Genomic DNA, 24,412 nt, shown 5'->3' with positions numbered 1-24,412 from the left:
AGGTCTTACACATATTGTTACATTGTTACTAAGTATTTTATTTGGGTCCTCTGTATTTTTAATTTTGAATTCCATTTCTTCATTGCTTGTAATAGGAAATAATTGACTTTTTTATGTTAATTTTGTAAGCTTACTATAATTGCTTATTAGTGCCAGAAGCTTTTTGTCAGATTTTTAGATTTAGATTTTCTGTAGACAACTATGTCATCTGTGAACAAAGACAGTTTTATAAATATAATATTGGAAAGGAATGGTGAGAGGGAATATCCTTGCCTTATTCCTCATCTCATCTGGAAAGCTAGTTTCTCATCATTAAATGTGGTGATGTCAGCTGTAGGGTTTTTGTAGATATTTTTTTATCAAGTTGAGGAAGTTTTCCTCTACTTTTCATTTGCTAAGAGTTTGTAACATGAATGGCTGTTAAATGTTGTTCAATGCTTTTTCTACATCTATTGATATGATTGATTGTTTTTTCTTTTCATGTAATTGGTCTGTTCCTGGGATGGATTACCTTAACTGATTTGAAAATGTTGAATCCACTTTTCATATCTGAGATAAATACAACTTGATCATGGTGTATAATGTTTTTTTACATTGATTTTTTACATTAATTCTTTTATACATGTTGGATTCAATTTGGTAATAATTTGCTGAGGATTTTTGCATCTAAATTTATAAGAGATATTGCTTTGTTGTTTTCTTGTCATTTGTTTTCCTATTGAACTTTTGTGTGTTATGGAAATGTTGATCTCATTGAATAAACAGGAAATATTCCCTCTACTTTCTTCTTCTTGAAGTGATTGTAGAAAATTAGTATGATTTTTTTTTCCTTAAATGTTAGTAGAATTCAACTGTAAAACATAACTGTGCATCACACTTTCTGTTCTAGAAAATCATTTGTTGATTCAGTTTCTAATGATTATAAGCCAATTCAGATTGTCTATTTTTATATGAGTTTTTGCAGACTGTGCCTTTCAAAGAAGTAGTTCATTTCATCTAGGTTACCAAACTGTGGACCTTGGGTTGTTCATAGTACTTTTATTATCCTTTTGATGTATATGGAATCTATATGGATGTCGCTTGTCTCACTTATGGAATGAGTAATTTTGCCTTTGTGTCTCCTATTAGCTTGACTAGAGGCTTATTCATTTCACTTATATTTTCAAGGGACTGACTTCTGATTTCATTGACTTTTCTGTATTATTTACCTGTTTCAATTTTATTGATTTCTGCTGTACTTTTTATTTCTTTTCTCTGGTTACTTTGAATATGATTTACCGCATATTTCAAGTTTCTTCAGATAAAAATTTAGATAATTGATTTTAGAACTTTGTTCTTTTTTCATGTATACATTCTATGCACACACACACACACACACACACACACACACACAAATTCCTTCTAGCCACTGCTTTAGCTGCCTGCCACAAACCTTGATAGGTTGTGTTTTCATTTTCATTAAGTGTTTTCATTTCATTAAGTATTTTAAATTTCTTTTGAGATTTCATCTTTGACCCATGTTATTTAGAGGTGTGTTGTTGTTTAATCTTCAAGCATTTGAGTATTTTCCACATAAATTTGTTATGAGTTTCACCTGCCTGCTTATGTTATTGATCTCTTCTTGCATGTTATCTACTTTTTAAAATTATAATTTAGCATATTAATTGCAGATTTTTTTTAATGATCTGATAATTCCAACATCCTTGCCATATTTGGGTCTAGTTTTTGAGACATTTAAATAACTGTAACGTTAAAACTGCTTCATGAACCAACAGCTTAGAAATAATATCTAATTTAAATACTGACAATTTCATTCTATTATGAACCCACAGTTCCTTTTCCACAATTCTAAAACCAAATGGCTCTCAGAAATAAATATTTTTAACATAATTTGTGGCAGACTTAGTTTTGGAAAAACCTGACCTAAATTGACATGTATCTATATTATGCATGCTCAGTCATATCCAAGTCTTTGAGACCCTATGGACTATAGCCCACCAAGCTCCTCTAGTCATGGTATTTTCAAGGCAAGAATACTGCAGTGGGTTGCCATTTCCTACTCCAAAGGATCTTCCCAACCCAGAGATTGAACCTGCACCTCTTGTGTCTCTTTCATTGGCATTCGGATTCTTTACCACTGTGCCACCTGGGAAGCAAGTTGACATGAAGCCATTTATAGTCTTTATTTATCTTTTACTTTTTTTTTTTTAAGTGTTCATATGATTTTGTGGGGTAATATTAAGATATTTGGGCTTCCCTTGTGGCTCAGCTGGTAAAGAATCTGCCTGCAATGTGAGAGACCTGGGTTCTATCCCTGGGTTGGGAAGATCCCCTGGAGAAGGGAAAGGCTACCCACTCTAGTATTCTGGCCTGGAGAATTCCATGGACTGTATAGTCCATGGGGTCGCAAAGAGTCAGACATGATTGAGCAACTTTCACTTTCTTTTCCATTAAGATATTTTATGATGTGCTCCTGAGATATTTCACAATACATAGTTCATGTCTACTTGCTGTATCTAAATCCAACATAATTCTAAGTTCTAAATATATCTAGGAACAATGGTTTTAAATAAAAAATTATAAACATATAATAATATTTTTAAATCTCGTAATTCAGGAATTTTAAATAAGCATTATGTGCTGTGCTTAAGTTGCTCAGTCATGTCCGACTCTTTGCGACCCCATCAACTATAGCCCTCAGGCTCCTCTGTCCATGGGGATCCTCCAGGCCAAAACACTGGAGTGGGTAGCCATTCCCTTCTCCAGGGGATCTTCCCAACCCAGGCATCGAACCCAGGTCTCCCGCATTGCAGGCTGATTCTTTACCATTCTTTACCATCTCAGCCACCAGGGAAGCCCAAAGAGGTAATATGTTATTGTGTAATTAAGTAGATATGGAGTCAGATAATATGTTTAGGGCATTTAATGGGTGGGTAAAATAGGTGTGCAAATAATTTCATTTACAATTTTTAAAGGATAAGATTGTTTGATATGTTGTTTAAGTATGAATAAGTCTGAAATGTTGATAACTGATAAATAAATATTACTCTCATTTACTAGTTATTGTGATCTTCTTGCCCTCTTACTCTACTGCTTTTTCATCCAAAAGAGAATGTGGCATTGATTTTGTTTTTAATTTTGTCCCAGAAATCTAAGAACAAGCATGCTATAGTGTCTATTCAAGTCTCGTTTTTCAAATTTTACTTTTATTAAATCTAAAACTTTATGTATGTTACATATTGTTGTCCTACAGTCAGTCATTTCCTAGACACCTCCCTTCAGAAGTATATATCAGAGGTTAAAAAAAAGTCTCATGTTTCTGAAAATCTGAAAATTATACATATAATTTATATATATGTGTGTGTGTGTGTGTGTATGTATGTATATGTTTGAATTTGGATTACATTCAGTGAAGTCTGCTACTGTGAACAGATCTAAAGCTGACATATTATTCCAAGGATTCAAGTGAAATTTGTCCTCAGTGTTAAGATTTCTGGGATGCTCTGACAGAATTTTATCTTATTTAGACCTTCTGCCCTAGGCAAAGACACATTTGTCTCAAGGTTACTAACAAAGGTCTGTGCTGTCTAATATATCACCCACTTACTGCATTTGGTTATTATCGTTACTATTGTTGATGATTGTATTGCTGTCATTTACTATTAATACTTACATTAAAAGTGAGGCAAGTGAAAAAAGATGAAATATTTAATATGCAAGTTAAAAGTTTTCTAAAATGAATACCAGGCTTGGAAATCTTGTCAAATATCAATTGTTTTTTTATTTTATTTTTTGCAGCCTGGGATGATGAAATCATTACCAGATACTGTGAAAATATTTGTATAACCTACTCCCTTTAAAATTAGTGATAGTGCCTTCGAACCACTACAATATTGTAGTCATCTGAATTGTTGGTGATTTAATTAATGATTGGGACTTCAGTTTACTTCCAATCCTCACTTTCAAATAAATTTTAACTCTAAGAAAAAAAAAAAAAAGTCCTCCTAAAAACATGAGGTAATATTACAGTAAATTTAGGGGAAATATATCAATAGTATATATAACATTTTTCTTCTTTTTAAAAGTCCCTGAACAAAATGTTATTTACAATAGATGTTCTGAGATGTGATGCTTACATTTATCTTCTATTACTTTAATTGTAGGAATTAACTGAGATATTGGAAGGTGAATTTTGCCTTTTGGAGTTTTTCCCTTCAGGGTGATAGGTTAATAACTTAAATAGTTGTGCTTGAAATTTTGAAAGAAGAGTTAAACCAGGGAGTCACACCTTTGCTTATGAGGTCAAAAGACTGCTCTGATATCATTATATTCTCATCTTGTACTAAAAGATAGCATCAGTGTTGCTGGCATATATCTCTAGAAGTTTCAAGAACACACACGTTTTTGGATTCTTTCTCCTAGAAGTGGCATAATCATTTAAGAAATGATTGAAAAAAAAAAAACCTGAAATGTCATTCCTAGCACATATTTCTGTTATCATTTGTAAATAAAAATTAAAACTGTGAGAAACTGGATAAAATACATAGCAAATTTTTTCAGGAGCAATTCCTTCACATTAAATGAAATGTTTCGCTTTTAACTTATGGCTTCTATTTCTGAGTGGAATAAGCTCAATGATGGAACAATTATTTTCTTAGAGAAACGTCAGTAACCATTGGCATCTTAGGCATTATTCCAGGAGACAATTATGAGAATCAGTTGTTCCAAACCCATTTTAGAATGATAGCTTATATTCTCCTCACTACCCCTACTCCATCAGATTTTGTGTAGTCTGATCAATATTTATCTCTTGTTTTGCTTGGAAATGTGTGTTAACATCTGAGATAACTAAGAAGCATCACTACAAACAAAGCTAGTGGAGGTGATGGAATTCCAGTTGAGCTATTTCAAATCTTAAAAGATGCCGCTGTGAAAGTGCTGCACTCAGTATGTCAGCAAATCTGGGAAACTCAGCAGTGGCCACAGAACTGGAAAAGGTCAGTTTTCATTCCAATCCCAAAGAAAGGCAATGCCAAAGAATGCTCAAACTACCACACAATTGCACTCATCTCACACACTAACAAAGTAATGCCCAAAGCTCTCCAAGCCAGGCTTTAACAGTATGTGAACTGTGAACTTCCAGATGTTCAAGCTGGTTTTAGAAAAGGCAGAGGAACCAGAGATCAAATTGCCAACATCCGCTGGATCATCAAAAAAGCAAGAGAGTTCCAGAAAAATATCTACTTCTGCTTTATTGACTACGCCAGAGCCTTTGACTTGTGGATCACAAGGTGTGGAAAATTCTTCAAGAGATGGGAATACCAGACCACTTGACCTGCCTCCTGGGAAATCTGTATGTAGGTCAAGGAGGAACAGTTAGAACTGTACATGGAACAACAGACTGGTTCCAAATAGGGAAAGGAGTACTTCAAGGCTGTGCATTGTCACCATACTTATTTAATTTATATGCAGAGTACATCATGTGAAATGCTGGGCTCGATGAAACACAAGCTGGAATCAAGACTTCCGGGAAAATATCGATAACCTCAGTTAGGCAGACGACACCACCATTCTGACAGAAAGTGAAGAAGAACTAAAGAGCCTCTTGATGAAAGTGAAAGAGGAGAGTGAAAAACTTGGCTTAAAACTCAGCATTCAGAAAACTAAGATCATGGCATCTGTTCCCATCACTTCATGGCAAATAGATGGGGAAACAATGGAAACAGTGAGAGACTTTAATTTTGGGCCTCCAAAATCAGTGCAAATGGTGACTGCAGCCATGAAATCAAAAGATGCTTGCTCCTTGGAAGAAAAGCTATGACCAACCTAGGCAACTTATTACAAAGCAGAGACATTACTTTGCCAACAAAGGTCTGTCTTGTCAAAGCTTTGGTTTTTCCAGTAGTCATGGATGGACGTGAGAGTTGGACTATAAAAAAATCTGAGTGCCGAAGATGCTTTTGATGCTTTTGAACTATGATGTTGGTGAAGATTCTTGAGAGTCCCTTGGACTTCAAGGAGCTCCAACCCGTCCATCCTAAAGGAAATAAGTCCTGAATATTGACTGGAAGGACTGATGCTGAAGTTGAAAATCCAATACTGTGGCCACCTGATGCGAAAAACCAACTCATTGGAAAAGACCCTGATGCTGGGAAAGACTGAAGGCAAAAGGAGAAAGGGATGACAGGATGAAATGGTTGGATGGTATCACCAACGAGATAGGCATGAGTTTGTGTAGGCTCTGGGAGTTGGTGATGGACAAGGAAGCCTGGAGTGCTTCAGTTCATGGGTTACAAAGAGTCGGACTTGACTGAGTAACTGACCTGACCGATCTGAGATAATTTGTTTTCTGTTTAATGTTGAGTCTCTCAGTATGTTTCATCACATATTTCTAGTATCCTCCATCCTCAGAAAAGCTGCTTTTATAGATGACTTCCTATCACTAGTAAATTAAATTGTATTCATCAGAATAAAAAGTTTTATGTTTGAAACAGCGAGAGGGATAGCTCTATTTTCTACTTCTGACTCACCAACTAGCAGTGGTACTGGTAAATAAAATTTATAATCAATACATAAAATAAAACTACTAGTAGTTTAAAGGAAAACAACTGTATATGTAAAGAATTTAAGAAAATAGAATGTTTTTTTGGATAAGGAAAGGTATAAAGGACTTTTTGTGTGTTTTGTGGTTTGATATGTGGTGTTTTTTTGGGGGGGAGAGGTAAAGGATTAAAAAGTAAGTTTTCCCTAAATAAAATGATTACTCCAGAATAAACAAAAGAAATAGGAGAGAAGCTGAATGGATATAGAAAGTTACAGAAGATTTGTGGAAAAGAAATTTTATGTGTGCGGTCAAAGCTGGCTAAAATTGAATAGATTTATTTTTATGGGTTTTTAAAATGAGTTTAGTAATATACTAATGCAAAACTTCCATTTTATTTTCTCTATTAAAAAGGACAAAAATTCTTAGATTATTGGTCTTCTTTAAATAAAAGATTATAAAAGGTTTTTATTACCTTTAATGTAATCTGCCTAGGAAACAAAGAATCTCTATCTTATGAACATAGTCCCTTTGTAATTAGTAATATTTGGAGATCATTTTGCAGTGTATACAAATATAGAACATGTTGGATATTGAACATCTGAAAGATAACTAGTCTGAGATGGGCTGTAAGTGTAAAACACGTGCTGGATGTCAAAGATTAATTATAAAAAAGAATGCACTCTCTCTCATTAACATTAAAAAGTCAAATGGAAACCAACCTTGAAAATTTCCTGAGCAGACAAGACTAGTTTAGTCATATACAAGCAAAGCTTAATTTAGCTTTTTGGGGGAGACTAACTTGACTTGGGACGTTTCTTGCTGATTTCTCTGAAAAATCATAAGCAAAACTTAAACTGTTCCCCAAAATTGAAATGAAGAAAGCATTAGCCAACTTCCTATCATTATCATTTAAGAAAATTCTAATATTATAATCAATCACTGTAAAGAATAAAGTCACTGCCTCCTCACTATATAAGATGCTTTATAGCAGTATACCCCGGAGTTTCATTCCATATTTTGCCTTGAGTGTTTTTGGTGTGTTTAAAATAGACTTTTTAGTACTAGTAATCTTTACTTTCCACTGAAAATTAGGTAGCAGGCAATTGTGAACTATTGTATATTAGGATTACATTTTAAGTTAACAAATCTATTAATACATAATTATAAAAACTTAGTTTTTAGATATGTTTTCACACTACAATTTTAATGTGACAAAGACATTTTATTAATAAGCCCAAGTATTTTTGTTTCTATGTAAGAATTTAAAAACTAAAATATGTAAGTATTTTTGTTTCTGTGTAAGAATTTAAAAACTAAAACTATAATGTATGTTTATCATTTAATGTTTTGATATGTTATCTTGATTGGAAATTAGTTAGATATTGTGAATATACATTATTGAGTTTAGTAGTGTAATCTTTTTTCTTATTTATATTTATTTTAAAAATTTAACTAGCATGCTTGGATAAGGTATTACGCTTCTCTGGTGGGTCAGAATGTAAGGAATCGGCTTGCAGTGCAGGAGGCCCAGGTTCGATTCCTGGGTCAGAAAGATCCCCTGGAGGAAGGGAATGGCTTTCCACTCCAGTATTCTTCCCTGGAGAGTCCCATGGAAAGACGAGTCTGGTGGGCTGCGGTCCATGGACTGAGCAACGAACACTAATAGGCATTAAACAGTTAACCATCATCTTAAGTTACTTTTCTGGTCGACAGATTTCATAACCTGGGAATCAAGAAGCAGGTTCTCATCAGACATCAAATCTGATGGCAGCTTGATCTTGGACTTCTTAGCCTTTGAAGTAAAAGTTGCTCAGTCGTGTCTGACTCTGCGACCCCACAGACTATACAATCCATGGGATTCTCCAGGCCAGAATACTGAAGTGGGCAGCCTTTCCCTTCTCCAGGGGATCTTCCCAACCCAGGGATCGAACCCAGGTCTCCTGCATTGCAGGTGGATTCTTTACCAGCTGAGCCACAAGGCAAGCCCTCTCCGGCTCTAGAATGCTGAGAAATAAATATTTCTGTTAAAACACCTAGTCAATAGGACTTATGTTATAGCAGCTCAGGTGAATGAAGACCAGCAGCATCTGCTTCTGGTTGTTAAAATCAAAATTGTTAAAGTTGTTAAAATCAAAATTCTTGAGCCCCACTCTAGACCTACTGAATAAGATGTAGTGCTCTATATCTTAACAGATCCTTTGGGTGATTCTGATGCATGTCAAAATGAGAGAAACACCATGCTCAACCAACTAATATCTTGAAAAACAAGCCTGAAAAAAATATTTACTATCATTTTGAAGTGCCAGAAAAGTAGCCAGAGTTTTTAAAATTATTAAGTGAGAGAGATTTCCTTTCAGAGGTTATGAAATGGAGTGATTTTCTAAAATTTCATGAGACTCTTCAAGTAATTTTTGGACAAACATTTGGCAGTAAAATGAAGTGTCAAATATGTCTCCTTTTTAACCTCAATACTAGAAAAGCATATACAGTATAGTAAACCAGTAAACAAAATAACAAAAATCAATCCCTGGTTATACAAATGTGTAATTGCAAATTCACATATAATTGTAAGTATTAATACAGAGATAGTTTGAGTACCATTCACACAGTGGAAAATGATATTTCAATTGCCATGTGGAAAGGTCTTTTGGACCTTTTTTATAAAATAAGTGAGAAATTATAGATTATTAATTTGAAATATATAAAGGCTGTATCATTTTGTTGTCTTTGTGTTATTTACTAAATAACTGAGAGAAAACTCAGAGAAAACATTAATAAAATATGAAAAAAATCAACAAAAATGACAAGTGAAATTGATAGGCATTTTGACACTGAGAAGTGACTTGTAATAAAAATTTTCAGGTCTTACTAAAGATAGTATTTCCTTGGGAGTAAGACAAATACAGTTAATGAAGAGAAATGAATTTATTCATATGTTAGAAGATTTAAACTTCACATTGGATTTGACAGAAAATACTGATATCAATGAAGAAAACATAAAACTCATAAATGTCATTTTAATGAAGTCAGTCATTTCCCAAGAAAACTTGAGATGCCCTAAATATGAAAGGATCTTAATTAAGAGCTTCCCCAGTTGAAAACAATGTAACAATTTGCATGATATTAGCAATATTTAATTTGAAGAGCAAAGGGAAATTTCTAAACTGTCAACAATAAAAGACACATTTCCATCAGATATGCTGAAGACTGAATTTTTTTCCTATTTTCTCTATAGAATATGGTAATACAAAACCATTGTCATATGAAGAAGCAATCAAAGAACACGCAGCCAAGAAATGTGGAAAGAAAACAAATATGGGCCAGGGAGTTATTTAATTTTTAAAATACTGTATTTCTGCCATTTGTGATGTTTATAGCATTTACAAACTTTTAAGAATCTTGTCATTTATTGTGGCTCTTCTCAATTTAATTAATATTCACTTTCTTATCTAATTTTTCAAATGCACTTCCTCTCCAAACTTTATAACTTTCAGTTATACTGAAAATATAACTGAAACTCAAAAAACTTGGATCTATTCAATCCCAAAACAACTCTCTATATATTAAGCAGTGCTTCTTTAAATGTTGAACAAATGATTGTCACCTAAACATATTCAAAATAGAGGAGATATAAAATAATTTAAAATTTGTTACATTTAATATTCATTTTGAAAGTATAAAATTCTTTAAAAATAAAGACTATAATATTGAGTTGGCCAAAAGTTCATTCGGATTTTTCCATACGATGCCATGGGAAAACTCAAATGAACTTTTTGGCCACCCTATCCGGTCCTGTCACTTCATGGCAAATAGATGGGGAAACAGTGGCTGACTTTATCTTGAGGGGCTCCAAAATCACTGCAGATGGTGATTGCAGCCATGAAATTAAAAGACACTTACTCCTTGGAAGGAAAGTTATGACCAATCTAGACAGCATATTAAAATGCAGAGACATTACTTTATCAACAAAGGTCCATCTAGTCAAGACTATGGTTTTCCCAGTAGTCATGTATGGATGTGAGACTTGTATTATAAAGAAAGCTGAGTGCCGAAGAATTGATGCTTTTGAACTGTGGTGTTGGAGAAGACTCTTGAGAATCCCTTGGACTACAAGGAAATCCAACCAGTCCATCCTAAAGGAGATCAGTCCTGGGTGTTAATTGGAAGGACTGATGATGAAGCTGAAACCAATACTTTGGCCACCTGATGCGAAGGAGCTGACTCGTTTGAAAAGACCCTGATGCTGGGAAAGGTTGAGGGCAGGAGGAGAAGGAGACGACAGAGGATGAGATGGCTAGATGGCATCGCTGACTCGATGGACATGGGTTTGGGTGGACTCCAGGAGTTGGTGATGGACAGGGAGGCCTGGCGTGCTGCGGTCCATGGGGTCACAAAGAGTCGGACACGACTGAGAGACTGAACTGATAAGTAGAACTACTAATACTTATCACCTAAATTCAGTGCTTACGATTTTTTTTTTTACTTTTTTAACTTTTTTCCTGCAGTATTTAAAAGCAGATCCCAGATGTCTGTGTCATTTCATCCCTTTCTGCCTCTAACAAATGTGGACATTCCCCCAGGTACATGTGTGCTCAGTTATGTCCGACTCTGCCACTCTGGGACTGTCTTCTGGGCTCCTCTGCCCATGGGATTTTCCAGGCGCAAATACTGGAGTAAGTTGCTGTGTCCTCCTCCAGGAGACCTTCTGAACCCAAGGATCAAAACTGTGTGTGGATTCTTTACCGTTGAACCATCTGGGAAGCCCCTTTTCTTAGATAAATATTTACTTAACCAAATGTTAGGTCATCACATCTAACAAAAAGTATGCAATGTAATCATCTAATCTCATCCATAGTCAAACATTCACAATTTTCTCAAAATTGTCGTTTTGCATTAAGTTTATTTGAATCACAATACAAGCAAGTTCAACACCTTTCACTTTATCAAACCTTTTGAGTCCCTCTAATATGTCACTTTTTTCCCTGTGTCACTAAGATATTGCTAAACCAAAGTCAGTTGTTCTGTACAATGTTTCACATTTTGGATTTACCAGTCTGCTTTTTCTTGTGTCTTATGTCTTACTATTATTGTCTTATTAGAAGTTAGTTTCAAACTGTGGTGGTTTAGTCGCTAAGTCGTGTCTGACCCCTTGCGACTCCATAGACTTAGCCTGCCAGGTTCCTCTGTCTATGAGATTTCCCAGGCAATAATACTGGAGTGGGTTGCTATTTCCTTCTGCAGGGGATATTCCCAACTGATTCAGGTGATCTGGGATGGGACAAATAGTGCATTTCTGATCAGTTCCCAGGGGATGCAATTAGTGCTGACCTAACAGGCACACTTTGAGAATCACCATTCTAGACTAAGGTTAGATTCTATTCAAATTCTTGTTTTATTTTCATAAGCTTGTTTTCTTAATTATGTGTTTTTCCTTTGGGGTTCCCCAGGGCCCTCAGTGGTAAGCATCCACCTGCCAAGGCAGGAGATGTGAGTTCAATCCCTGGCTTGGGGAGATCCCCTGGAGGAGGAAATGGCAACCCACTCCTGTATTCCTGGCCTGAAAAATACCATGGACAGAGGAGCTTGGGGGATTACAGTCCATGGGGTCACAAAAAGTCAGACATGACTGAGTGACTAATACACAAGAACAAATTCTTCATTTTGCATCACATCAGAAGGCACATAGTGTCTGGTAATCACACTTTTAATGATGCTAAGAATGCCTAGTAGATTCAGTAATGAGTAACTGATATTTTTAAATGTAACTTGCTGAATACAGTGAAGTTGCAGCATACAAAATCAATATACAGAAATCTGTGGCATTTCTATACATCAATAATAAACTCTCAGAATGATAAACTAACACAATCCTATCTACAATTGCATCAAAAAGAGTAAAATATCATTAAATAAAATAAATATTAAGTAAAAGATAAAAAGTGCTCTGAACACAGAGTAAGCAAACTTTCCTTAAAAATGAAGTTAATCTTCCTCTCTGTGGGGATTTTTCTAGGTCTAGAATTGGCAGTTCTATCTGGGTGCAAAAATGTGAGAAAAGGAAAGTGCAAATGTATTTTCAAGAAGGATGGTCATGTGTTATCTCAAGATAATGAATGAAATATGCAACTAAGACAAAAATCTAATCTTGTCCCCATAAACCAACACCTGTGTTTTGTGGATAAGCAGGTGTGTCTCTTCCATCAGGCCTAAGTTGTGCTTCTTCATATCTTTGTATTTTTTAAGATCTAATTTGGATTTTTTGGATTTACACATGGAAAATGAAACTGATTATTCCTAAACTGGAGATTTGCTTAGCGAATGATCATGTAGAGTTTTTATTGACATGATACAGGTTTATGGGGCAATGACTGCTATATTTTATGTGGGTTATTAGAAGGCCTATAATAATTTTTGTATTATCACCCCAGTACCCATATTCTCCCATTTGTTAAAAAGGACTATTTTTAGAGCAGTTTTAGATTCACAGTAAAACTGAGTGGAAGGTACAGAGATTTCCCATATTCCCACTTCCCTCTACGTGTGCTTATTTCCCCTGTTACCGGCATTTACTTACCAGAGCAGCACACATTATTTATACAATTGATGAACCTACACTGGTGAATTATAATTATCCAAAGTCCATAGTTTATATTAAGGTTCACTTATGGTAGTGTACATTCCTTTCATTTGTACAAATGTAGAATGGCTTGTATCCACTACTATAGTATCATAAAAGTATTTTCATGGCCCTAAAAATCTTTGCTTTATCTATTCATCCCTCTCCATCCCCTAAACCATGGCAAGTACTGTTCTTTTTTTTTTTAATTGTCTCTTGTTTTGCCTTTTCTAGGATGTCATATAGTTGAAATCATACAATATATAGTCTTTTCCATTGGTTTCTTTCACTTGTGCTTCAGTTATGTCTGACTCTATATGATCCTATGGAGCCTGTCAGGCTCCTCTGTCCATGGAATTCTCCAGGCAAGAATACTGGAATGGGTTGCCACACCCTCCTCCAGGGGATCTTCTCAACTCAGAGATCAGACTCATGTCTTTTATGTCTCCTGCATTGGCCAGCAGTTTCTTTACCACTAGCAGTAAGTGTGACCCCTAGGTGGTGCTAGTATGTATTAATATGTATTTAAGGTTCCTCTGTGTCTTTTTGTGGCTGGATAGCTCATTTCTTTTAGTATTAAATATCATTTCATTATCTGGATCAACCACAGTTTATCCATTCACTCATTGAAGCACATGTTGGTTGTTTCCAGGTTTTGGCAATTATGAATAAAGCTGTTTGAAACATTATTGTGCAAGTTTTGTGTAGACACAAATTTTAGTTCCTTGGGTAAATACCAAGGAGCACAATTGCTGAATCACATGGTGAATATGTTTAGTTTCAAAAGTAAAAGCAAAACTATCTTCCAAAGCTGTGGTATCATTTTGCATCCTACCAGCAATGCATGGGACTTGTGGTTCCACATCCTCTCCAGCATTTAGTGTTGTCAGTGTTCCAGATTTTGACCATTTTTATATGTGTGCAGTGATATCCCAATGTTGCTTCAGTTTGCATTTCCCCAATGCATATCATGTGAAGCATCTTTTCATGTGCCTATTTGCCATCTGTATATCTTCTTGGGTGAGGTGTTACTGGCCAATATTTTAATCAAGTTGTTGTCTTATTGTTTAGTTTTTAGTGTTCTTTGTATGTTTTGGATAACTGTCCTTTTCTCAGATGTGTCATTGGCAAATATTTTCTTTCCGTCTATGGCTTGTCTTCACTCCCCCATGTTTTAAGACCAAAGACTTTGCAGAAAAAGGAAAACTACCTTAAGTGCCAACTCTGTAGAGAACCTTTCTTAGATGCTGTGAGGAAAAAGTAGGATATGTCTTGATTCCCGTCTCAGTCTAGCTTGAAGGAAAAAATGCATATTAACGTGTAAAGAAAGTACAGCACAATGGCGGTATTTAAGTCAGTGTCAAAAGCCGTTGAATATTAAGAGTTTACAGTGAAGGGAAAGACTCAAATGGACTGAGGTTGAAGTGGGAATCTCTGGAAATCCAGTTGGTCTTGAAAGCTTTTAGATCTTCAACAGTGAGACAGGCAAGAAATGACATACGATCTGCAAAACAGAATTCAGAGTTACAAAAATTTTAGTTTATTTTGTAGAAGAAATAAAAACAACAACATTGATTATGTTCTCGGTTTAGATCCTGAATATTCTCAGGTCTAAGATGGGTTTTCTTTACCTTGACTGCCTAGGGCTATCCATGAACATACTTCATGGTTCTAAGTGGTACTATTTGTAGTAGACTGCTAGCTTGTGTGTCTCACATCATATCTAGAAAGAATAAATTAGCCCAGCATATTTGTATTCAGATAAGTGTATTATAACACTTAAAAATATTACCATTTAAAAAGCATGTATGGTATATTTTTCAAACCTATGGAATATTTGCCTTATATTTGATTAGATGATTCTACCTTGTTCATCATCTGAACTATAAAAATAGGTTTCATTTTAAATTGTAACTCCACTTTTAATGTCAGTGATCTATTTTAGTTTTGTTCTCTCTCTGATTTTATGGTAATAATAAAGTAGTGCAGTCCTTAAATCATTCAACACATATGCTGTCTTTGCGTGGAGGCAGTTTTGAATGCTAATGATTTAAAATTTCCCATTGTAAAGATCTTTCAAAAGTATTTGACTTTGTTTTTAGATTTCAGAATATTTTCTGTTATTTACAGAAATCATACATACTACCTGGGGTGACCCGGGTATCTAAGTTATCATATGTGAAACTTGGGGTTGTTAATCTGACCCGGTAATGACTGATTTCTGTACTACTTCAAGCTCTACTGCAAATGATTGAAACTCAGATTTAAGCAAAAATATAAAGGGGAGGTTGAAAGGGTATAATATCACACAGCTGGAAAGATCCATGAGTTCATTTCATTTCAGGCACAGTTGAATCTAGATGCTCAAATTATTTCCCAGGATTGTTTCTATTCTTCTTAGCTCTGCTAGATTCAAGTTGATTTTAGTTACAGGCACACTTTCTTCATCTGGAGCTGAAGGTTTAAAGCAGTGATACCTAGGGTAGAAAAGGTTGCCCACAGGATTGGAACAGATCAGCTAACAAGGAAGTAAAGGATATCACAACAGGATCCATAGTTGGTCTTGGACACAATTATCTACGTTTGTGAAAATTGTCTCGGTTGGCCTCATTAGTACATTATGAAGCTCTAAGCTTGACAAATGATTAGAAGGAAACTTAGTTACTTTTTTCTAAACCAAAATCAGATCCCAGACTCATAGACAAATGATAAAGTGACCTGAAGACATGTTGTCCTAGCAGTCCTAGCATCAATATTTTGTATAGTCCTTGTTGGGCAAATCAGTGAAATACACCTACCCCTCAGTTCCCTGATCTGTTTCAAGAATACTAATGCAGTTAGATGGGCTAAGCTCTGGTGTCATCTCTGTTCCAAGAATATGTGATTCATTGATTCCTTTACAAAACTGATTGTAGGTTGTTTTTTGTTCTGCGATATATATACTGAATGGAAACAGTAATTGCTCTCAGAAAGCTAAATTCAATAAATCTTTCTGCAGTGACAGAAATGTTCTATGTGGCTTTTGAGCACTTGCCATGTGAATGGTGTGACCGAGGAAATGCAGTTTTAATTTGATTTCATTTAAGTTAATTTTGATTTAAGTGAGAATAGCCACAGCTCTAGAATTATCAGCTTATTTAAGCTGAAGTTATGAGAAACGGTTGACATTAAAAGCAAAACCAAATTTATTAGCTCGTGCAAGGAATTTCAAAGCAACAATTTCTTCTTTTCTTTTCAGTCCCCTGCGCATAGCTATTCAAGCTACGACTCGGGCAAAAATGAGAGTGTGGATCGGGGTGCTGAGGATCTGTCTCTAAACAGGGGAGATGAGGATGAAGATGACCACGATGACCACGAAGATTCTGAGAAAGCTAACGAGACAGATGGCGTGGAGGCTGAGCGGCTAAAAGCTTTTAATGTGAGTCTTGCCACCCGCCCCGTGTGGCTGGATTTTTAGCCCTTCACTTTCATGTTGTTGCTTGTTGGTAAATGTGGATATTTTAGAGACATGTTTGTTTAATTTACAGAAGGATTTAAAAAGTACATGAAACACTCTTTGCCAACCAGTCACCAGAATTGCTGTGTTTTGTTTAGAATTTTAAAGCCAAATGTGAGCTGAAAACTGCAGTTGTGTTGTGTGAGTATGCATGTTTACCTAGCGGATGAAGGGGGCCTCAGCTTATGCCCCGGAAGAGCCTGCCCGTCATCCGTTATTTTTTGTTTTTTTTTTGTTTTGTTTTGTTTTTTGCTTTCCCAGCTTACCTAATTATGCATGACAAAAGAATCTGTTGTTTGTTTTCTGAGATTAGTATACTGTGCAGTGTAGCAATGTAACAGTCATTTTTATTATTAATAGAGAATTTACGGGGTGCTTAATTGTCACAGTCTACTGTTATTTCTTGATTTTTTTCTACGCGATAGTCTATATTTTTCTGTCTCTGTCTGTCTGTCTGTCTGCCTCTCTCTCTTTTTCTCTCTCTATTTTTTTAATCCAACCATTTAGAAAGTCTTTAAAGGGTGTTTGCTTAAAATTTCTGGCTTTCCATTGCAAAGTTCTCCAGTGCATATACCAGAAAAGAGTATTTTCCTATCGGTAATCAAGACAGGAAGCTAGGAACAGCAGAGAGCAGCCCTCCAAACCCTTCTCCTCTGTCTCCCTCTTGCCAACAGATGTTTGTCAGGCTGTTTGTAGATGAAAACTTGGACCGAATGGTCCCAATCTCTAAGCAGCCCAAAGAAAAGATCCAGGCTATCATTGACTCATGCAGGCGACAATTCCCTGAATATCAAGAGCGTGCCCGAAAACGCATACGTACTTACCTCAAGTCCTGCAGGCGGATGAAAAGAAGTGGTTTTGAGATGGTGAGTTTTGAATTAAAACACAGCCCTAGATTCCATCCAAATCCCACATGTAAACCATGACACGATTTTTTTTTTCATCTTAGTGTCTTTTTAATTTTTTCCATAACGTCAGGTCCAAGGGGTTTTTGTTTGCTCGTTTGTTTTTGCTCCTATTCATCTTCCTGAAGTATTTATCCCCTCTGTTGATTCAATAAGGAATACCTTGTGAGTGGTGCTCACAGGCCCGAGTGGTACCATGTCCTAGAAAAGGAGGGTCACATGAGTGAACACCAGCAAGAATCAGCATCCCATTCTTGTGTGTTTCCTTTCTGTTACTGCTGAAGCAGATCTAAGGTTAATCAAGTCTTGAACTGAAGCACCAATTGATGCTTTAGATGGCATATGAGAATGGTTTTCTCTGGAACAAAAGGAAATGAATGGATCCATCTAAGTAGTACCGTTTTCATACCAACAGTTTACAAATTGCAGGCCTTGAAAACAAAGGTCAGGGAATGAAACGCCTTATGTGAAAAATAAGGCTTTTGTGTACTCAGTATATTTGTGTGTTTGTCTTGTGGATGGTTAACATGGGCTTTTAGATTCAGCTTGGCTTAATAGATGGATGATGATATGCCAATCTTAGATATTTATGGCTGGAAATTAAATATCAGTGATTTTGGAACTTTATTCTACCTCAGTTTGATTGAGTTGTTGTACGTAGGAAGTACTTTTTACAATATATTTTTAAAATTTCTTAATATTCTTATGTACTTGAGGGGACAAGTACTGGAAATTTTCTGAAACTATTTTATTTGTACCTTTGAGAAACCTCTGTGAAAGCCAAGACTCTTTGTATTTGTGATCAGTGCCTCTAATTCATTAGGTATCATGGAGCAGGAGTTGGTATAGATATAGGAGAGGTTTCAGAGTATCATATATGAGAGAGAGCTTTTCAGATAGAAATGAATGACAAGTAATAAAATCCCTTATTATCCATTTTTCTACAATGACTTATGAAAATATCTTTGAAATTTTAAAAGGAAAACGACCGTTTCTTATAGAGAGGTAGTCTGTCAAGATGGTCGCTAACACAAGGCTTGGTCCCCAGAGAGCGTGGTCTGGAGTTCCAGGTCCACCAGAACTATGGTGCTGCGTAACCCAGGCACATTACTTCAGCTTGTCATGCAGAATTCTTAATTTCTATAAGGTGTATTTGAAATAGTCACTGGCTTTTTATTAGCTGTCTTTATTTACCAAATATGAACACCTGTGTGTTTTAAGCTTTGTGCTATGCATAGAGAAGGACAAAAAAGTTAATATAAAATCACGTAGGTTTGAAAACTAATCATGAAGGAAAACATTATAAAGAAATACTATTGTATTTATTTTTAACAATTTTCAATTGTTCATCTCTTTGTTCATTTATCCATATATGTATAACATATAATGTGCATAACATCATAAAAAGTAATGAGAAATACAAGATGCCTGACTTGTGAAACAAATTTGGCATGTTTCCTAATCATGATTCTTTGAGGTTACAGTTGTAGGAAGTGAAGTGCTTAAGTAAAAATACAAGGCTTACTTTAAATAAATGAAAAACACAGATGAAAATTGATGTTGTAGTTTAGGCTATTTTTATAAAATACATTATTCAATAGTGTACTACTGAAATTAAATATTAAATTTGCCATCTATTTAACACCAGAATTTTGATGTGCTTTACATATGACTTTATTGTCATGGAGTATGTCATCATTTTGAACACTCATCCTTGCCTGGAACAAATAGGAAAGGCATGACTAGGGCAGATAGTAATTACAACTAAATACTGTACATTAATAAATATATATAATAATTTAAAAATGGAAACATTTGAAGATGCTATCATTATTTTCGCTGTATGAAGACATGGAGAAAATATGTATCATTTTTAATATATGATTATTTCTACATGCAAATTATTTTGTAGTACTTTAATAAGTCAACAAAGCAACCTAAAGACAACTTTAATATATTTATAGAGAATAATTGGAAAGTTGTAGGACTATTTGATAGGGGATTCTGTATTATAAAATGAATGTATGAAACTGACATTCAGCAAGCTTAGCTCATCCAGTTACTTACGGTTTCTAAGGCAACAGACTGTATAAGTAAAGCAAAATACAAAATATTGAATTACATAGTTCATTCCTGACTTTGATTCAGAAATTCAAAGAGATAGTCCCATAGAAATGGTATATCACAACTTATATTAGTATAAGGGGCTTCCTAGGTGGCACTAATGGTAAAGAACACATCTGCCATTGCAGGAGACATAAGAGATTCAGGTTCAATCCCTGGGTCAGGAAGATCCCCTGGAGGAGGAAATGGCAATTCACTCCAGTATTCTTGCCTGAAGAATCCCATAGACACAGAGGAGCCTAGCAGGCTACAGTCCATGGGTTCACTAAGAGTCAGACACAATGGAAGTGACTTAGCCCTTGTATTAGTATTATACTTAGAATGTGACTTTCACTCTAATTTTCTGCTGCTGTTAGTACAAAAATATATTCATTTTTAATTAATCTACACTACACTATCCCTTAAGCTGAGGCTTCCCTGGTGGCTCAGATGGTAAAGAATCCTCCTGCAATGCAGGAGACCCAAGTTCGATTCCTGGGTTGGGAAGATCCCCTGGAGAAGGGAATGGCTACCCACTCCAGTACTCTTGCCTGGAGAATTCCATGGCAGAGGAAACTGATGGGCTTTAGTCCATGGAGTCACAAAGACTCAGACATGACTGAGCAACTTTTACTTTCACTTCTTTTATCCTTCAAGAATTCAGAGCACAAGTAATTTTCATTGACTTCTCTGAATGCATACAAATATTAGAGTATGTATTTATGCATTTTTATTTCATTGACATCATTAAGACCCCAAAGGTCTTAATAGCTTAAGTAGTGAAAATCTCTGTCATTGTACCAAACAGTCTCTATAATGCGTGAAGTTAAAAAACATTATTATACTTTTCTATACATTTTCACTAATTCATTGTTTCCAGTGATCTCAAAGCATAAGTTCTTCAGTGTTGAATATAAAAGGATATGTTTTATGAAAAGTAAATCCAAGAAGTTTGATACAGAATACTATCTTAGTTTTTAATAGATATTAAGAACCATTGAGTTAGGTAGCCGTTATATTAATCCTTAGACAAATATATCAAATCATTATTGATTCTGTTATGCAGCTTTGACACTCAAGTTACTTCAGTTAACTTTCTAAAGACTATTTGTTGATTGTTCCAGAAAAGAAATGTATTACTCCAAAGTGTCCTGATCTTAAATTCAAGAGCACCTATGATAGATTAAACAATAAAAGCAAAACCTTATGAACAAGGTGGGGTTGGCCCATACCCGAGTATCACTTGTGTTATAGATATGATTCCTCTTTTTATTTTCTGAGCTTGCATTGTTTAGAGAATCTTTCACCAGGCTGCACATGTTTAGATGTATTTTTGTAAAACTTAAGTGAAAATATTTGGAGGATATAGTCAAAGACTTTGAATCCATTCTGCCTCATGTACCTCAAATTTTGTACCTCATTTTCAGACCATTTTCTAAGTTCTTTATTCAGATCAAGCAGCCTAGATATTTGAATTCCATAAACTCAATCTCTTGAAAAATTACCTATTAACTTGCCTTTTAATATTATTTATTTGACCATATTTGTTTGAGAATTAATCTCATGCTATTTTTTGAGAAATTTTGCCAGGAACATTGTCCACTAGGCTAATGAATGTCAACTATAAATGATCTCATTCGGAACCCTCTTTTAGTATGTAATGAAAAAAAAATGTGTTTCTTCTACAGAAATAGAGTGCTTTTATGTTTTCTCATCATTAACTTACTAGGTTCACTTTTTTCCCTGTCAGGAAGTTTAGAGCCAAAATCTGAGTTATCTCTTTCCCAGTTATCTGTTTGTTTAATTTGTTTTAGTGTATATATTTCCTTAGTAGCTCTGATATCTATTTTTGGTGAGGGGAGATATAATTTTAAAACAAATGTGTAAATAATCTAATTATGGAAGCACTATCATTTCAGACCATCTTCTAAGTTTTTTATTCACAGTCTTTTTTATTTACATCCTATAATACCCTCCTCAGTAATTTTGCTATCTGGCCTGGTTTCACAGTTTTTTCATTAAAAAATAAGTATTAAATGTTTAGGAAATGTTTTTTAGCGAATTTGACTATTATATATCCTTTGCCTCTATTTGTCTGATGGAAGCTAATGTAGAGAGATCATAATTTTTCTTCAATTCACAACTTTTATAGCCATGAAATAGACTGTGCATAGCTATTGCAAAAGCTGCAGTGACACTTGCTGTTCATTCTTTAGCAAATAGAGCTACTATGAAAAATGAATTAAAGTGCTTCTTTAAACTAAACATTTGACCAGAAATATCATGAGCCCTCCATACAAGACCATGATTAGAAACTTTATATCTGTGCAGCCATTATTATTCACAATAGTCTTTATGCATTGTGATCACAACTGTGCCGGTTTCTCTCTTTGTGACCAATTAACTTAATTGAAGCTCATTAGCAAACACATTTTGTTTGAATTCCCCACCTGCTAGTTGTACCATTTTTTGCCCTCTCTTTTATAGATGTCATCTACTATCCCCCAGGATGCTTCTATAACATCTTCTAAGTTCTTTCTTCATAATATTTCTTTCTAAATTACATCCTAAAATACTTTTCTTAATAACTGATAGCTAATGTTGTATGCTCTTAGTTCTTTAACTTTCTCAATTTCAGTGAGCTTTACTTCAGTGAGTATAACCTCAGTCATTATTCTAACATAGTCATTATTATATCTAACATAGTCATTATTATAACAAAGACCTTAGTCTTTGATTTCTCTCAAGCAGCCTGCACAAGCTATGTTAAAAGTTTTCACGATCATGTAAAATGTTTTAAGTATCCTCTTCTGTCTTTACAGCGAAAGAGTTCTGGTCTTACTTGCTCTGGGTCACCTTGCTGCTTCTGCTCCCTATAACTTGACCTCCTTCGGAACATTGCCTCTGTGACCATCCCAGGGGTCATCATTTCAGTTTTCCCCTTTTCTTATCTTCTGCCGTAAAAAACTCCCCAGATTCCAAATAGATACCGATATTGAAGTTAATGGCTTCTATAATCTTTCTTTGAAGACGCAATGAGTCTTTCTTTGCCGTGTTTCCTGAATGATGATTTTATACTCACAAATGATACCTGTTACCTCTGCCTCCACTGATAGTCCCTTATTTCAGTGAGCTGTCATTCTCAGCACTATATTGAATTACTTCTCATGAAGACCTCATGACCACCTTTGCACCAAATCCAAAAATTGCATCCTCGACTATAAATCACCCTGTTTTCTTAAGACGTTTTTTCCTGTTTCTACTCGTGTACTTTTTTCTTGATTTGGGGCACTGCTGAAGTTTCTGTGTTTGGCCATGTACTGCACATTACTGTCTCCACAGCTGCAGAGATCTGCCCCCTAAATAGACTTCTCTACTGTCTGTCAAAGTGAGGGCTTCCCAGGTGACACTAGTGGTAAAGAATCCACCTGCCAAGCTGGAGATGCAAGTTCGATTGCTGGGTCAGGAAGCCCCCTGAAGGAAATGGCAACCCAGTCCAGTATTCTTGCTTGGAGAATCCCATGGCAGGCTATAGGCCATGGGATCATGAAAGAGGTGAATGCAACTTGATAACTAAACAAAAGCAACTCTCAAAGTAGAGCCCAGTCATATACAAAGCCTTGATATTTCATTCCACATCTCAGTCAGATGCTAGACAAGTGTACTGTTATATCCTCACTGATTTCTCTATATTCTCTATCACCCTAGTCTCTACCCATTCTGATCTACCTCATCTACCAAATCACCAGCAAATTCCTCTTGACTTACCTATTTCCAGCAGTTAACCCACTGTTGTCATTCACACCAAAGTTCATAAACTTGGAATGATGTCTGACTCTCTTTATATTTATGACTTGCATCCTCTCACTGACTAACTTCTGTTTATTCTTCCTTTTCTGTCTTTCCCAAATCAGTCCCATAATTTTGAATTTTATCAGCTATCATTTTATTTCTAGCTTCTCACACATCTTGCATAATTCTTCTAACTCAACTTCCTACTTCCATCTTACACTCCTTTCCTACCCTCTGTTTGCAAGGAGAGACAAAACTAGGACATGCACCTGAAAATTCTGAAATTTGGGACTTTTTCAAAAGTAAAGTAACATAAAATTATGAGCAAAAAGTTATATAGAAGGATGAGTATATATCTACAATTAGAAAAAATACACAATAAATTTTTTAAAACAGAAATCTTGAAGACTCAAATCTTTTACTTCAGACATATCTTCAGACAATTCTCAGACACACATATATAAATACACTTATATATAAATACTGATACTTTTATTTTAATTTGCTTTCCCATTCTTACCTGTAATACTTACAGCATCCAGAAACTTCAGTATTATTAGTTCCATGCAGTGTAAGAACCGTGGGGCCTGTACTTCACTGACTTTACGATAAATCTGCCTATGCAGACTGCCTAGGCATACGATAAATCTGCCTAGGAAGACTATGGAGTAGTCTTCCTCAATTTTGGCTTTGATCCTGTCAAATTTTTATCATCTCAGGAAAAATTCTAAATTTCTTATTACAGTGTTAGTATGTGGCCTTTTGAAACTGAGAGACCTAGGTTGAATTCCTATACAATTTTATGTGATATTTCTGAGTCTCCATTTTTTTTAAAGGAGAGGGCTGTTGGGGTATTACATTGTATAATGTAAATAAAATGATCAGCATTTTATTAATAATAATTAATGATAATCTGGCCCCTTTCTACCCTTTCTTCTGATATGCTCTGTTATTTC

The 24,412-nt window shown here is 35.2% G+C and overlaps 1 protein-coding gene across 11 annotated transcripts in view; it reads left to right on the top strand.

Annotated features, from left to right (window-relative positions):
* NOL4 (nucleolar protein 4) overlaps positions 1-24,412 on the top strand; it is a 691,960-nt gene that overhangs the window by 543,409 nt on the left and 124,139 nt on the right. For 7 of the 11 annotated variants that reach the window (XM_070452829.1, XM_070452828.1, XM_070452832.1 and 4 more), the window contains 2 exons: positions 16,399-16,578; positions 17,331-17,522. In XM_070452829.1, the coding sequence (XP_070308930.1) occupies positions 16,399-16,578; positions 17,331-17,522 (372 nt within the window). The remainder of the gene's footprint in view (positions 1-16,398; positions 16,579-17,330; positions 17,523-24,412) is intronic. The other 4 variants (XM_070452838.1, XM_070452830.1, XM_070452837.1 and 1 more) reach the window with 1 other exon arrangement.

Source organism: Odocoileus virginianus, chromosome 22, assembly GCF_023699985.2.
Source record: "Odocoileus virginianus isolate 20LAN1187 ecotype Illinois chromosome 22, Ovbor_1.2, whole genome shotgun sequence".
Taxonomy (NCBI): Eukaryota; Metazoa; Chordata; class Mammalia; order Artiodactyla; family Cervidae; genus Odocoileus; species Odocoileus virginianus.
Note: the sequence above shows the minus strand (reverse complement) of the source record. Positions and strands in the feature narration are given on the sequence as shown.